The 16,679-nt window shown below is 38.7% G+C and overlaps 1 protein-coding gene across 8 annotated transcripts in view; it reads right to left on the minus strand.

Annotated features, from left to right (window-relative positions):
* Positions 1-12,155: 12,155 nt before the first annotated feature.
* Positions 12,156-16,679, minus strand: part of snap91b (synaptosome associated protein 91b) — a 30,511-nt gene continuing 25,987 nt past the window's right edge. For 2 of the 8 annotated variants that reach the window (XM_004541993.4, XM_076873781.1), the window contains 5 exons: positions 16,416-16,502; positions 15,361-15,422; positions 14,407-14,484; positions 14,190-14,301; positions 12,156-13,529 (listed from right to left, as the gene is read on the minus strand). In XM_004541993.4, coding sequence (XP_004542050.2) covers positions 14,215-14,301; positions 14,407-14,484; positions 15,361-15,422; positions 16,416-16,502 — 314 coding nt within the window. In that variant the 3' untranslated portion in view covers positions 12,156-13,529; positions 14,190-14,214. The remainder of the gene's footprint in view (positions 13,530-14,189; positions 14,302-14,406; positions 14,485-15,360; positions 15,423-16,415; positions 16,503-16,679) is intronic. The other 6 variants (XM_076873778.1, XM_076873779.1, XM_076873780.1 and 3 more) reach the window with 6 other exon arrangements.

Here is a 16,679-nt window from a genome sequence, read left to right on the forward strand (position 1 = left end):
CTCTCAGTTGTTTTCTGTTTGTTATTCACTAGACCTGACAAAACATGTCCTCAGGCTTAAAACTTGTATGAAATTTAGAAGAATAATAATAGAATAATCCTTTAATTGTCCCACAAGGGGAAATTTGGGTGTAACAGCAGCAAGAAAGACACATATACAAACAAACAGTACACAAGACACAGAACAGAAACATAAACAATTTTACATGTTTACATCAAGGACAATTGTTACCAAAAACAGAGTACTGTACCTTTATTAAATTAAATAAAATTAAATGAAGTTATGAGGCAAATCCTGGTTATAGTGTGAATTGGTTGATAAAATAGTGCAAGTTACAGCGCTGATACAAGCCTCTGTGTTTGTTCGGAGCAGTTCTGATTGTACAGTCTGACAGCTGTAGGAAGGAAGGACCTGCAGAAACGCTCCTTCATGCATCGAGGATGCAGCAGTCTGTCACTGAAGGAGCTCTGCAGTTCAGCAACATTTACATGCATGGGTGTGGGGGGGGGGGGGGGGGGGGGGGGGGACTCTGTCCATCAGAGATGTTATTTTGGCCAGAGTCCTTCTGTCTCCCACCACCTGCACTGGGTCCAGGGTGCATCCCAGAACAAAGCTGGCCTTCCTGATGAGTTTATCCAACCTCTTCCTCTCAGCTGCCGATAAACTACTGCTCCAACATACAACACTGTAAAAAATGACAGATGCCACCACAGAGTCATAGAAGGTCTTTAAAAGCACTCCCTGGACTCCAAATTACCTCAGCCGCCTCAGCAGGTAGAGTCTGCTCTGACCCTTCCTGTAAAGAGTATCAGTGTCGTGGCTCCAGTCTAGCTTATTATTCAGGTGAACACCCAGGTACCTATACGAGTCCACTATCTCAATGTCCACTCCCTGGATGTTCACCAGTGTCAGTGTGGTGGGTCTGCATCTCCAGAAATCCACCACCAACTCCTTGGTTTTCCTGGCATTGATCAGCAGGTGGTTCTGCTGGCACCAGTCCACAAAGTCCAGTCCACTGTCTGTACTCTGAGTCATCCTCACCTGTGATGAGGCCGACCATGGCAGAGTCGTCAGAGAACTTCTGTAGGTGGCAGCGTGGGGAGTTGATGGAGAAGTCTGCAGTGTAGAGGGTGAAGAGGAACGGTGCCAGCACAGTTCCCTGTGGGGCCCCCGTACTTCAGACCAGCGTATTAGAGACACAGCCCTGTGACCTCAATGCCCAATAAAGTATGATCATTAAAATCTAAGGAGCTTAGAACTGAAGCAGCTTCTCAGATGAGAGGTGAAACGTCTTCAAGCAACTTAAGAAGTCTAGACGCTTTTCTTTCCAAGCTCCTTAGATTATCATGACCTGGATGACTGACAACCTACATAGACATAGGATCAGGAAAGTGATTACAATCAATAATATTCTGTTTATCTGCTTAAAACTTTCACAGGTGAGGAAAAAAATCTAATTGATATTATACTCTAACTTAAGGTAAGATTGTATCCAATTCATTAGAAAGTTTGAGTCTTTTGAGATGTCTCCTTTTCAACAAACATCTACAATATTTTCACAGTTGAGGACCAGTTGTCACAAAGCTGATTTGAAGGGAGATGCAACCCAGTATCACAGCAAACTAGAAATACTGGTCTACCCTGTTTATTTCATACTTTGCCTCTCCAAAGCATGAAACATAAATATATGTAGAAGTTTTGGTAATTTGCTGCAAGCTCCAGTAACAGCAGTGGGAGGTATTTTGTTTCAAGGCAACATGAAAATAATTTGAATAAAAATACTTTTGTGTTTTATTTATTGATTTATTTCTTTATTGATTTACTTTTTTTTTATAGTTTTGTATTTCTTGCATTTCATTGCTAAAAAATGTCACACTAGTTTTATTTACATGAATACATCCTTAGAATATTTGCAAAGAATATTTTACATACAGATAATGAACATTTATTTTCATTTTTTTGGGCAGTCTGTGCCCAGACTTATGGGCCAGCTTTTGAAGACAGAGTAAATCAGCACTGGAATGATACCCAATTCCACGTGAACGACCAACACAAAGTGGTGTACGTCCTGGGCCATCTGACCTCAGGAAATCACATGATAAGGTGGGGCCAGGTTTCACAATGAGCTCACCCGAAACCCTGGCTGATTGGGACCCACACCCAGTTTCACACCTTGGCTCAGGCGATTAGAGGATCATCAGGGGGTCCTTTTGTCCCTCTGTGGGGGGTTACTCCCACTAGTTTTAAATCTGGGACTCCCCACCATTTGACCTTAGAACTGAAGAAGCTTCTCAGATGAGAGGTGAAACGTCTTCAAGCAAATTAAAGAAGTCCAGACGCTTTTCTTTGCAAGCTCCTTTGACCATAGAGGTAGGTGTTTCAATAATATAATATATATGATATGATGTTGTTAAATTTCTCCCTTTAAATAAATGCATGTTGTGCTAAACAACTGTTAAATTGTTTCTGACAAATGTGGCTGTTCAACTGACTAATCATTAAAATCAAAGCCTGTAACATACCTTTATTAATTTTTATATTATTTTGAATGTTTCAGTATTTCAGTGTTTCAACATATTTAAAATTTAACTTCAGTACCTCATATTGTAATGAATATTATAAAAACACCTCCTATATGTTTCAGCATCTTTGCAGAGGTTTCTTCCTGTTAAAAGGGAGTGTCACCAAGCACTTGCTAATACTTGTTGTCTGTTGATGTTTTCTCTGTATAATTGCAGGGTTTTACAATACAAAGCGCCTTGAGGTGAGTGTTATTGTGATTTAGCATTATGTAAATAAAACTGAACTGAACTGATGACATGATTTATAGACTTGTAGTGTCAGTGCAGCACCTTCTCTGCGCTTCTTCTTGTCTATTTCTAACTCTTTCTGTTGTTAAGAATGGAGAAAGATGGTCGATTCTGGTGAAGGAGGAGCTCCAAAGCAAACATTTATTCATTTTTTTTCATTAATTGTTGTTTCCACCTCTGTTTAGTTTCAATGCAGTTTTATTTATATGTCACCAAATCACAGGAGCAGTTGTCTCAAATCACTTTATACTGTAAAAAAAAAATTACATTAACTCAGAATCTACACAAGCCTCTAAAATCGAGAAAGAAGAAAATTAAAGATGTGGAGAAGCTGCTTTGGTTGTCATGAACTCACTGAATGGTAAGTTTGAGCTGTTGTCACTGTCATAGATATGTAGTAGTGATGTACGACGTGACTGATTTCCATTCCGATCTAATGGCAAGTCAAATTCAGGCTATATCGATGGTACTGATCTGATGCCAGTACAACAACTTGTGTTTGGAAAATCAAAAGTAGCGTATTTCAAACTGTAACTTTTCTAATGAATACAAGACATGGGACTTCTTGTTCTTATTGTTTAATTATGAATAATTATCATAGAAGAAATTTAAAAAAAAAGATTTGAAAATATTCAATTACCAAAATGTGACTGAATGAAAATAATAATACAGCTGAGAAACATCTTTTTAGACTTTATAGATCCATATTATTTTAAAGCTATCTTATCTAGAAAATATTTTGCGTTGTATTTTGGGATTTTTCAAGCCTACAGCAGTTGTTTTACTGAGAGTGCCCTGTATATTTTAAAGATACCTAGTCTACATAATCCACTTTTAATGCTCTACGATTTAAAAAAAAAAAAAAAAAAAAAAAAGGAAATCTGTGGTTTTAAGGATGTGGGGAATTGTCAATGGAAAATTGTACTTAGTAGTCAGTATAATCTTTTAATGATATAAGTTTGCATATGGTAGAATATTGCATGTAATCATTTGTGTTTAGAAGTATATAGTTGGTGGCATATTGAAAGAATGTCTCATCCTAGGAGGTCTGTAACATTCCAGGGTGTTCTGGCGTTCACCCCCACATCCTAGGAGCATGGGAAAGGTTGTACCTTGTTTTATTGTTTTACAGTAGGATTAACGTAGCTATGTTAGTTTTAGTCTAAGTGCCTTTTTTACATATAGATGAACTGTTGGATTTTCCAGACCAGCAGGTTAAGGGAAGTCGTTTATGGGGTCACACTCTGACACACACACACACACACACACACACACACACACACACACACACACACACACACACACACACACACACACACACACACACACACGTACACCTCCACATTCCAATGTAAGGAACAAGCGCTCACTGAAGTATATAAATAAAGACCAGGGCAGTCCTCAGTGCGAGTCTCAGTTCTGGAGGCTGCCCTTGCTAGCAAGAAGTTCTGTGTTTCTCTTCTCTGATTCTCTACTGAAGAAGTGTTTTAGAGTATATCTCTTAACAGGAATTCACTCATTTAAACACAGATACAATAGAATAGAATAGAATTAAACTTTATTGTCATTGCACATGTCACAGGCACAAGGCAACGAAATGCAGTTTGCATCCATCCAGAAGTGCTTTAGCCATGATATAGATATATTACAAATATATATTAGCAATAATATAGATATGTGAGTATATTACAGAAATGGGTCTATTATGATATGTTATAATGTACACGGTATGAAGTATGTTATGAATATGCTATAACTATAAGTATGTACAGGCTGTAGTGAGGCAAAAACCTAAACCCAGATGCAAGCCACTTTCCAAAATTCAGCTACAGTGCTACATATTGCCAGCAGCTCCACATTTTGAGTGAGCACACATGAGCAGTGATGCATTTAGACAGTCGAAATTAGGATATCATTATGAGAGGCGGAAAAAGAAGTAGTTCCTACCAATCATTTAGACAATGCAGATAATATAGATGCTTTCCATTATGTTCCTGTTAATCATAAACTACAAATTTTCCCCAATTTACTATGGGAACTTCTAGATAAGAGCTAGATTATTTCTAGAACATAAATATCTGGTATTATAATTGATATTTCAGCATCAATTCACAAACCAATAGTAGTAGCAGCCCTGAGTGGCTTAGTTGTCTCAGCAGGCTTCTTTGGAGTAGCTGGATGTAGTTTGCTTAGTTAAGATTAAGGAATTCATGTAGCTGGAGACATGCTACACAGGTCCTCTGGCTAACAACTAATCTAAAGCCCAATCTGAAGTATGATCATAAGAGTGATGACAGTCGATAAGAGTCAGTTAATGGGCCTCATAGCCTTCATAGCAGGTGAAAAAATATTTTGGAGAGTATGATATAAGTTAAGGAAAAATTATATGTAATTAGAGGTCATTTAATAGGTACTTTGATTTTTTTGAATGCTGTTTGAATTCTCTGGTTGAGAACCAGCTCAACGAGTAAGTCCATTATCCGCAACAGCTTGCTGTGACAAATAGAGATGACCACACACTGTTTGTATCAGCAGAGTAAAAATCATTTCTCAGGGAGCTTATATCAATGAGGTGCTGCTCCTGCAGTGACATTTCTTGACCGAGAGCGATTTCTGAACGTCCTTCTTAACTGGTTACCAATTCTTTGGCCCAGAGTGGACAAATGAATAGAAGTAAATGTGTACAGGAGTGGATTCATGGTACTACTTAGAAATGTTAGTGTTCCAACAGCGTTCCAGGTGTCTTCACAAAACTTCAGCAGGCTCTCATTTTTTAGGGAAATAGCTGCCACTGCTAGCACATTTATGGCTAAATATGGCACCCATAGGCCAAAAAAGGTCACAATGATGCTGGTAATCAGTCTCGTGGTCTGTTGATTGTTGAAGAAAGCTGTCCGATTCACCTCTCTGTAGAGACTGATGTATGAAAAAACAATGATAGAAAATAAAACAAAACCAACCAGTATCTCTGTCAACAACACAGCTATTGACTGGCCCTCTGAGAAGTATTGATGTTTGCAATAAAACCAATGTGGTTGTTCTACCAGCTGTCGAACCACTAAAGCAGGAACGGACAGGATCATTGCAGACAGCCAGAGCGGAACCAGCAGCAAGCTTGCTCCTACCTGAGGTAAACTCCTCTGCAGGTGAACGACCTGAAGGTAACGCTGGATACTCATCACAGTCACAGTCAGCAGGCTGCCATAAACGCTGCAGTACATGAGGTATGACATGAGCTTGCAGCCCGCCAGGCCCAGGGTCCAGCTACAGACAAAGTAGTAAATCCATATTGGGAGGGTAGCCAAGCACAGCAGGTCTGACACAGCCAGGTTCAGCATCAAACTCTGGGTCAGATTGGACATGTTCTCCCAGTTTGGCTTGAGAATGATGACAGCAATGTTTCCAGGGAATCCCAGCAGAAAGCAGGTGGACAGCACCACCACAGGAAGTAGCCTCCTGGGTTCCAAGAAGAAACTAGGTGAATATCCAGGACAGGAGGAGATGTTATAGGTAATATTGGTGGAGTTGAGTTGTGCCATGCTGCAAGCTTGCTTGCTCGGGTGTGTACTGAGCAAGTGATGATGATGATAAATGTGCAGTCAGGTAAACAAGTTGCTGTTTTTTGATGTAGTCAAAGAGGAACTAATAACAAGGAAACTGTGAGCTATGCAAAATCCCAAAGACACCTGCCACCATGTTTTCAGAATTTTGCATAACTCTTTCCACAAAAGGAAATATGGACACGAATAACTGGGAGTTTTGAATCTTTTTATTCATTTATTTTGCTAGTAGGAATCTTTTGGATTTTCCTTTTTGATTTTTGCATTTAGTAGCACATTTGTATGTCTTTGGTGAAATGGAAAATTTCTTTTAGTTTGAGATGGAGTGGAAAATAAAAGCAAACATATCTTCTGTCTTGGACTATCTGAAAAGGATACAGTTTCTTGTCCTTTTTTTTAGCTTTGTAACTCTGGAATATCGTCAGATCTTCAGCCTTTTTTTCAATTCTGACATATTACCCTAAAGCCTAAAGTTTTTGTGCTGTTGAACTACATTTCAAGGTTGTTGCTTGGCTCTGCGGTCTCCACCAACAAGTCCTATCTGAACAGGATATAGTTCGTTGTTTGTGTTTGTTTGTGTAACTTGGACTTGAGTTAGAAAAAAACAAAATCCAAGGATTTACCCACATCCCCTTACTCACACAAAGAGCTCTACTAATAATGTGACCTGCAATGCAAACATACATGGAGCTCAGAGGTATCCCACATGAACCAAATCGTAGGTCTCCATGTTGAACTACTGAGAAAAAGAACACACTTTGATTACACCTAAAATGTTGAACAATATTTTTCACACATTGAAGTTTATGTCATATAATTGGATATTGACCTTTTTGTGTGGGGTCTGTTTTTTTTTACATTTGCTTTTAGTAATTTGATCAGTTTACCATCATGTTACCCTGTAATGAGAGAAAGGTTGACTCAGACTAACAAAACGATGGTCCGATCATCAAAAAAGATCAAAATCTCTGGAGCAGAAACTGCTGAAACTGCTGACTCTTGCCTGATATTTAACTGCAAAAGTGCAAGGTAAACCCATACCCATGTTCCTCTCTTTGAACTCTTATTTTAACAAAAGCTTTATTGTTTTGAATGTGTTGGTTTTCTTTGCACCCAAGAGCTCTTTGGTTTTTGCATTTTTCCTCAGCATGGGTATTTGCATGACCCTTTTTTGTATGTAACCTGTGTGAGCTGTTTATCATGGACCCGAATGCAAATAACTGTAGGGAGGAGTACACTCATTAAGTGAGTATTAGTTCAGAGCTCCACAAACACAGAGAATTCTGGAAGAGAATCCAAAAAACCCCCAGAAAAAAACAAGAAATCACCAGGAAATACACATAGTCAGGGTTATGTCACAAAGCTCCAAAGGACGACAAAACAAAAGAATAACTGGAGACTAAGACAACACACATCCATGCACCCTGTATGTGCCCGTAGGTCAAATTGGTTCAAAAGTTTGCTGGAACAGGGAAGGCAGTGACAGATTTCACAAGTGATGAGAGAAAAGATAAGTAGCGTCGTACATGTTTTCATTTACAAAAAAAAATAACATACAAGAAAACATTTCATCTTTTGAGCAGCTTTACATATACTGATGTGAACCAACAGTAAAACAGATAAAATGGTCGTCTCCGATGTGGTTTTAGTATCAGAGTTACAATTAGGTTGTGGTTAGGTTGTGCCTAAGGGTTAGGGTTAGGCATTCATATTTGATTGTTAGATGTCCTCACTAAGATATAAAAAGAAGTGTGTGTGTGTGTGTATTATTTATTTACTTATATGAAGCAGCATTCAATTATAAATAACAAAAAATGAAAATATTCCTCTAAATATGTTCACAAATGATACATTTATATTCCTGTCAACTGACATTTTGAACTGCAAAAGCATGAGATAAACCCTTGTCAGATCTCTCTCTAAACAACACAATACATCTTTATTTAATAAAAGATTTTATTTTTTATACAGGAAGGAGAAAAATAAGTTGGAATGATTTTTTGTTATTATTGGTTTTGTTTTTGCTTGGAAGCTGCTTATTGTTGACCCAGATGAAAAAACACAGGAGGCTGGAGTAAACTCAAAGCAATCATTTATGCTGATTAGTAAAAAAAAATTCCAGAACACGGGGAAATCAGCAAGGACGCCCCCGTAAAAAAAAATTAATAATAATAAGAATTAAAAAATTACATAAATACATGAGAATGAGGGGATACGATAACAAGTGCACAGCTGGAGATAATAGACCTAATGAGATGGGAGAACTCAACAGAAGAGCACTGCGCCTTCTCGCAGGATCTTTTTCTGGGCAATTGTGCAACCACTACAATATGGCGCGTTTGTAAAGACTAATAAACATAATAATATTTAAATGTAAAAAAGAAGTAAAGAAAGAAAAGATAACTAACATCTTTTAACTTACATTTTCTTTGTGAATTATAACTATAAACTATATTATCATCATTAGTATTAGGATTAGTATTATGAAATATACTACTTATTCCTTCTTTGTTAACTCGTGATTTTTGGACAGGCTGCTTTCAGCATTGGCAGGGTCGGTGGTTGGCTAGGTTTATTCTGCAAAGCTAATTGATTTGGTTTTGGAAATTTAAGATCTACTTGTATGCATCTGATGTCTGAAGTATGGCATGCAATAGGGGATGGTAACAGTTAAAGATGATTATAATGATGATTTAAACAAGATTAAAAACTATGGAGATTAGACTATAATTTATGGTAAAATATACGTATATCACTTAATACTGGGTACTTTGTTTTGAATGTTTACCTGATTCCATGTCAACAAACATTGCATTCTATACAAACATGTTGTTTTGCAGCTTTAATCAGTACACAGCTGATGTGAGAAAAGATGTCATCATTAAACCACCAAATACCTACAGCTTGCTGTGACAAACACAGAGTACCACAGCACCTTCATCACTGAGCAGTTTCTGCAGTGATATCTGATAACTCAGGCAACTTTTGGAGAATTCTGAACTTCTCCATTAAATATTTAGCACTTTTTTGGCAAAGAGTGAACAAATGATTAGAAGTAAAGGCATACATGAGCGGATTTACGGCACTGTTTACAAATGTTACAGAGGCAAAAGCATTCCAGGTGTCCTCACTAAACTTCATCACGGGATTGTTATGTAGGGAAACAGCTGCTATCTCCACAATATTCATGACACGATATGGCACCCACAGGACAAAAACAGTCACAACGATGCTGGTAACTTGTTTTATCAGTTTTAATCTTTTAACTTTATGCATCAAGCAAAAATTTAATTATATGCAACATTCTCTGAGTTGAATAAATTAGTTTAACATTTAAACCTATTTTCTGCACATTCCAGCACATAAAATAAAATGTTTTTTGTGTTTACACTCACTCTTTCAAATAGATGCAAGTAAAACACAGCAGAACATAAATAAAGTCAAAGACTCAGTGGCCCTGTTGCTCTATTTTCACCTGTAAAGCAGGACTGCGGTAGGCGGAGGTTTACCCTGGTGCAGGTGTGCCGCGGTCAGTTGAAGAATCCGCGACTTTCTCTGTGAGTTTCCCATTACGTCGTTGCGCACTCGGTACTTGCTTGGAAGTTTAGGGTTTTTTTCACTGTAAAAAGAAGTTTTCTTCCCACGCACAATGGACGCTAATGTTTTTGTCACTTTTTATGGAATCAAACTCAAAGTAAGGTCAGTACTTCCACACTTTAAACGCTGCACGCTCCTACTCTCTCCCACAATCGATATGTGATCCATTGTTGATCTGCACACAGTTGTTGTCACTAACGGCGCACTGTCGTGAGACATTCTCGCAAATAAATCAAGGTTTTAGTAACGCAGTAACGCAGTGTTCCTACGGGAAAGTAACGGTAATCTAATTACCGTTTTTGCAATAGTAATCCCTTACTTTACTCATTACTCGAAAAAAGTAATCAGATTACAGTAACGCGTTACAAGTAACGCGTTACTGCCCATCTCTGCTCATGACAGGACACACTTAAAAAGGCCAATTAACATGAATTTGACGTTCACAGTTTAACTGCAAAAGCAGCAGATAACCCCATACTAAAGTTGTTATATGCCAGATTGGGATGTAGATGAGTACCTGCATACAGCCTGCCCTTGCATTTTCCCCCCCGCTTTGAGCTCAAATGATGGAACAAGTCGGGAAGATAAGCAGGTTTCCAAGGAATCAATGAGACATCCACAGGAAGAACCCCGGCACACTCTGCAGGAGTTCACCACAATATCTTATCTCAGAATCCTGCTTCATTAAAAAAGTGTTATCTTCATTTTAGATGTTAAAAAGTATTTGCAGCTCCCAGGTTGCTGACCCCTGCCTTAGTCCAATTTGGGGGAATTCAGATCTTTTCCATTACACATTTAGCATTTTTTGGCAAAGAGTGAAAAAACGATTAACCCTCTCAGGCTCAAATTAAACTTTTTGTTGCTAATGCACAACCAAGTCCTGCAGAGGTACTTCTGAGTAAAAAAAACTAAAAATATGTATGTGGGGTAATCAGGTTGTTAGTTTTCAACTATTGCAAATTGGCAACGCCTGCCTTGAGAGGGTTAAAAGTAAAGGCATACAGGAGTGGATTCACGGCACTGTTTACAAATGGTACAGAGGCAAAAGTGCCCCAGTTGTCCTCACAAAACCTCAGCAGGGGCTTGTTATTTAGGGAAACAGCTGCTATCTCCACAATATTCATGGCATAATATGGCACACGTAGAACAAAAACAGTCACAACAATGCTGATAATCAGTCTCGTGGTCTGTGGATTGTTGAAAAAGGCTGCCCGATTCACTTTTCTGTAGAGACTGATGTATGAAAAAGCTATGACAAAAATGCCACAAATCCTACCAGGAATCCTGTGAACACCACCGCAATCCTCTGGCCCTCAGAGGAGTAGTGAGCTTTGCAGCATATCCAGTGCTGATCGTCGTCCAGGTTTTGAACCACTAAAGCAGGGATGGACAGGATCATTGAAACCAGCCACAGTGGAACCAACAGCCGCCATGCTTCAACTTCATGTAACCTCCTCTCAAAGTGCACCACCTGAAGGTAACGCTGGATGCTCATTGCAGCCACCGTGAAACAGCTGCCTCTAGCGCTGCAGTAAATAAGGTGTTTTACCCGACACAGTATGTACCAGCATATAGAGGAAGTGGCTCACATCCAGAAATCCTACTAGTGGCTGGACAAAGATCAAGTGAAAGACAGCAAAGAGGCTCTAATCATGGCAGCACAGGAACAAGCTCTAAGTACAAGATCCATAGAGGCTGGGGTCTACCACACCAGGCAGTACCCCAGATGGGTGAGAAGGGATTTTTTTTTTTTTTTGGAATGTATACATATGCAAAACATGCAATGTTCACAAGTGCTCAATATGTCCCCCTGCGACAGATAGCTAACAATCATATTAGATTCATTATATGAATCTAATAATATGATAGCACAACTTACATTTGCTTTTGCAAGCATGACTAGAGTCACTACAACCTCTGTTGTTGTTGTTGTTGTGCAATTTCACATTTAGATTTTCAAGGCCACTGCTACCTACCAGCAACCATGTGAAACTCATGAATCCCCTCTTTCTAACAATATGTGCTTCAATTGTTAATTGTGAATATCCACCTTTTTTTTTTTTTTTTAGTTTCCTTTTTTCATTATTTTGGGTAGTGTTCATGTCACAAACACTTTTTTTGTTGTTAAATATAAATAGTGCTGATAGAAACCAAAGCAGGCATAAGTGATGAACTGAGGTCACTGAGATCAACAGATGTGTCTTTTATTGCATCTCATTTGGAGTCACATGCAGGTGGGGTTGAGGGAGGGGGGGTGATGCCATCCATGTAACAAAAAACAAAAGAAAGGAATCCTTAATTTTTGATATTCATCCACATTCTTCTTGTTTTTAGGTGCCATTTTTATTTTTCCTTCAACACTTTGTTAATGCCACAATGGATTAAGATACAGTCACTTTTTGAAATAATACACAGAACATCCAGCGTATACTCGAGTGCTTTACAGTGAGCCCGTTAGCAGCACATGAACAAATGTACCAACTGCTGCTCTATCACAAATCACCCAAAAACAACTGAGGCCAATCACAAACACTTCCTCGTGTCTTTGTTTCCACCTTAACTTGGACTCATCGTATGTAGAGATAAAACAAGGAATGCAGCTCTTTCAGAGTGCCTCCCAGATTCACCTGTTTCACGTCATGATGCAGTACCACTCCACACCAGCAAAGGGCGACACAGCACACACTCTGAGCAACATTTCCACTCAATATTTGTTACAGCTTCAGAGGTATGTACAAAGTGGGAAACTTTTTAGTCTACTTGCATTTTTATCCAACCATATAATTTAATGTAACTAAAAATATATGATACACTTTTTCACTTAAAATAAAGAAAATATGTATAATCTGTCATTTAAAATAGTCTAAAATGCATATGTCAATTTTTGCATGTTTCATACAATCCCTAAAAAAAGATAATGTGAAAATGAAACGAAACACTGTTTAATGTCTTTAGTGATAAGCCCAGATTTGCAGTGCAAGTGGTGTTTAAGTACATTTTGATAAGGAGCTTTTGTCCAAAAAAACTTGAAGTAGACAGGTAGGATGGATGGCCATCAGATATATATGGGTACAACCAAGTCTTTAATGACAATAAACAGTATTAGTCTGAACAACAGGGATAGAGGAGTGGGAGTTGGCCAGTGAAGTTACACCGAACACAGTCCACATTGAACAACACAGTCCTCGTCTGGGAGATGCGCAAAGAAACCAACATATATCCACCATTCCAAGTCAGCTGATATGCCAAAATCCAGAATGAATCTAAATACACATTTACTGATTTTTTTTGTTAATTTTTCTGTAGTATATTAAGTAAATGTTAACACTGAATAACACACACACCCACACACACATAAACGGAATTCTCTTTTTCTGTATCTAGGGTTCACATTCACAGTTGTGCTACAACATTAGATAAAGAGGGCAGGTTGCTTTCAGGGGTCGTGGGGGGGCAAAGATCGAAGAGTTGATGGCTGGCTGAAGAGGCTGAGAAAAAGGGGGGGGGGGGGGGGGGGGGTGCAGACATCCACTTCCACAGAGCTCCAGACACGATGACAAACCTACACAGAGAAAGAACATGGTCTTGTTTTAGCTTTCTGTCAGAGGAATGTGTTAGCAGACACAACATATTGCATTATTATTATTAAACAGCATGAAACTGGCATGTGATATCTGATTTAACTGTCACAAGATGTTTTCCCTAACCCTAATGTCACACATTTGGTTTCTTTACCTTATCGGTACTGTTGTGGATCCCAATCCAAAGCAGCTTTTAGCACATTTTGTTTTGTGAATGCTGATCACTTAAAATTTGTGAAGTCTACTTTCAGAAAAAATCTTGATATTTGCCAGTGACTTCTGTCTGTTTACAGAAAAAAAAAAACCTCAGAAAAACCACCCTTAATTTTATCTTCAGGTCTGGGAACCACTTTTCCAGCATCAAATTGAACTTGCATGTGGTTATTGTTTAAGGCTCAAATTCTTCTCCTTATGCTTTGCTATTTCATGACATATGAGATATTTTAGTTTAGCAATTGCACAACAGGTTTACAACAAGCAACAAGCATGTCTACATCTTAAGCAGAATAACTGATGGTAGTAGTGGTGTAGATTACTGTTATGCTGAAACCCCAGCCTGTTCTACAGAGAAAAACTATACGAATGTTATCCGTAATGAGAGGAATCTGCAGTTTCAGCATACTATCAGTAAAGATGTGTACCTTGGGGGTTTCTGGATCAGTCAGTCTACATGAAGTCCTTAATATTGAGGTCATCCAGAGCGTTCCTGGGTGGTGGAGGCTTCCTGGGGCTCTGGGCGATTCCAGGAGACATCTGTAAAACACCTTATTTTAGCACTCATATTCCTTCTTTTGTCATTGTAACCTGTGCAAATAATAATATTTTCCATTGTAAAAAAAAAAAAATCAAGTGTGTTACCGGTGCTCCTGGGGTCACCCCAGCGGCTGGGAAGCCTGGTCTCGCCATTGGCATCATGGGAGCTCCAGCAACTGGTGCCTGATGGAATGGAAAAGAGTCAATAAAACTAGATGTCTGTTATTTTATGGGTGTGTGAGGGCCACCCAAAGGGGGTGATTGTCCATTAGTTATCCAGTAATGTCCTGCCTGGGCATTACTAGACTGGACTGGAGGTCTTACCATGGTGAAGCTAGGGTGAATCCCCATAAAAGGACTGACACCCATGGGTATGGTCTAAAGGTGTGGACGAGAGGGGATGGAGAGGAGGAGGTGGGATGTTACTATACTACATTTCAGATGAAAATATGGCAAAATGAACACAGGAAACAAAAATTTAAGGTAAAAAAAAAAGGACAGACACACCGAATGCTGGACAAAACAAACTGGCACACAAGAAACGAGGACACGCCACAACAGAAAGCCCAACTTCATCTTCAGTTTTTGTTGTCTATTTGCATATGAACAGGGGTTCAGAGAGCAGTGAAGCTTGTTTCATGTAGCCTTCAGATGGAAGCGTCAAACCAACTGCAATGTCCAGGTTTGCCTCAACTCAATCAGGTTTCAAAGAAAACTCAAAAATTAATAGCTGTTTCCAAGCAACAGCTTCTTAATGCAGTACTATCACTTCCCCCTTCATCACTCTCCAGTAAATATTCCAGAAACACACATTAGGCTGAATTAAATTTATGCCCTGCTTCCTAGCTTTATGGTACACCTGGAACCTGGAGAGCTGGGCCATATTGAAAAGAAAGAGGACAAATCTCCAAAACATAAGCATTTGTTATAAGTTTTTTTTTTCCTGTTTCTTTTCCATATGGTGATGAAGGCGACACTTGTGACTGCTGCTACAGGTTTGCCCTATCTGTCGCTGGCATGCGGCTCCACTCCATGCTTTAAGACACAGACAACATTTACCATCGGAGCACCCCAACTTGGGGGAGCTACCTGAGGGGCCGCTGGAGTTCCCATTGTGAGATCTTGGAAGGAAAGAAAGAGAGAAAAAAGGTACTGCAAAAAAATCTGTCGCATCATTTGTAACTTGTAATTTACTGCAGTGATTTCTAAGTTACAAGACAGAAAGTCAGTTAAAGTAGATGTTTGCCATTTTAGTAGATGAGTTTCTTTGCTTTCTTTTAACAGAGGTGGAAAGATTAATAAGTTGGCTTATCTTTAACACAAGCACTCTTAAAGTTCACAAGAATGATTTACTTTCATAAATAATTTTAAGTGTAAAGAAACATATTTGTGGTTTATAGGGGAGTTAGAGCTACTGCTGCTATTTTTACTTGACTTTCTTTTTATTGTGAACTAAGTGTCAGATGGAGTCACACACTCAAAAAATAACTCTTTGCCCTCATAAACTTTAAGCAACTCACTCTGTGAGTTTGGTGCTATCAGAGGTTTCTTCCTTTTAAAAGGGAGTTTTTCCTTCCCACTGTCACCAAGCACTTGCTCATAGGTGGTCATCTGATGATTGGTGCTTTCTCTGTAATTTTATAGAGTCTTTACCATACAAAATAAAACAACTTGAGGTGATTGTTGATGTGATTTGGTCCTATAGAAATATAACTGATTTGAACTGAATATTGAATAAATGTAATGATTGTACGCCACTCAAATAAAATTCATTTCACCAAATTCCCAAATGTTTTACATTGTAACAAAATTATAAGTATTCAAATTACTTAGTTAGCATTTTGGGCATGTATACCATAAATAGGTTTGGCTCTGTTAAATATAAAAGAAAATGTGACTGCCAGCACATCTAACGTTCCCAAGACTGCTTTTCTCTTTTGTTTAATATGTAAAGAAGTAACTCTCAAGCCTTTCACAATTTATTTAGAATGAATAAATAAAGCAAACCTTACAATTTAAGAATCTCTGCTGGAGAACAAACAAGCATATTTCTCAAAATGTTAATTTACCGCATTACATAGTCCAGAAATCTAGAAATCTAAAACTCTACTTACTACTTGCCATGTTAGCCATAGATGTGTCAACATCCCCAGCCTGGGGAGTCACTGTGGGCTTCATTACATCCCCTAGGCCATCAAATACTACAGCAGGGAGGAGGTGCAACAGGGAAGGGAGAAGATGGACAGGGGACGGAGATATTAGTATCCTTCACTACAAGCAATTCTCACACTCTACTACAACTCAGGAGCAGGCCTTCTTATTACTTGGGATATTACCATGACAACCAACAGATGTCTCCATGACAACAGCGAAAAGAG

Source organism: Maylandia zebra, linkage group LG15 (assembly GCF_041146795.1).
Source record: "Maylandia zebra isolate NMK-2024a linkage group LG15, Mzebra_GT3a, whole genome shotgun sequence".
NCBI classification, from domain to species: Eukaryota; Metazoa; Chordata; class Actinopteri; order Cichliformes; family Cichlidae; genus Maylandia; species Maylandia zebra.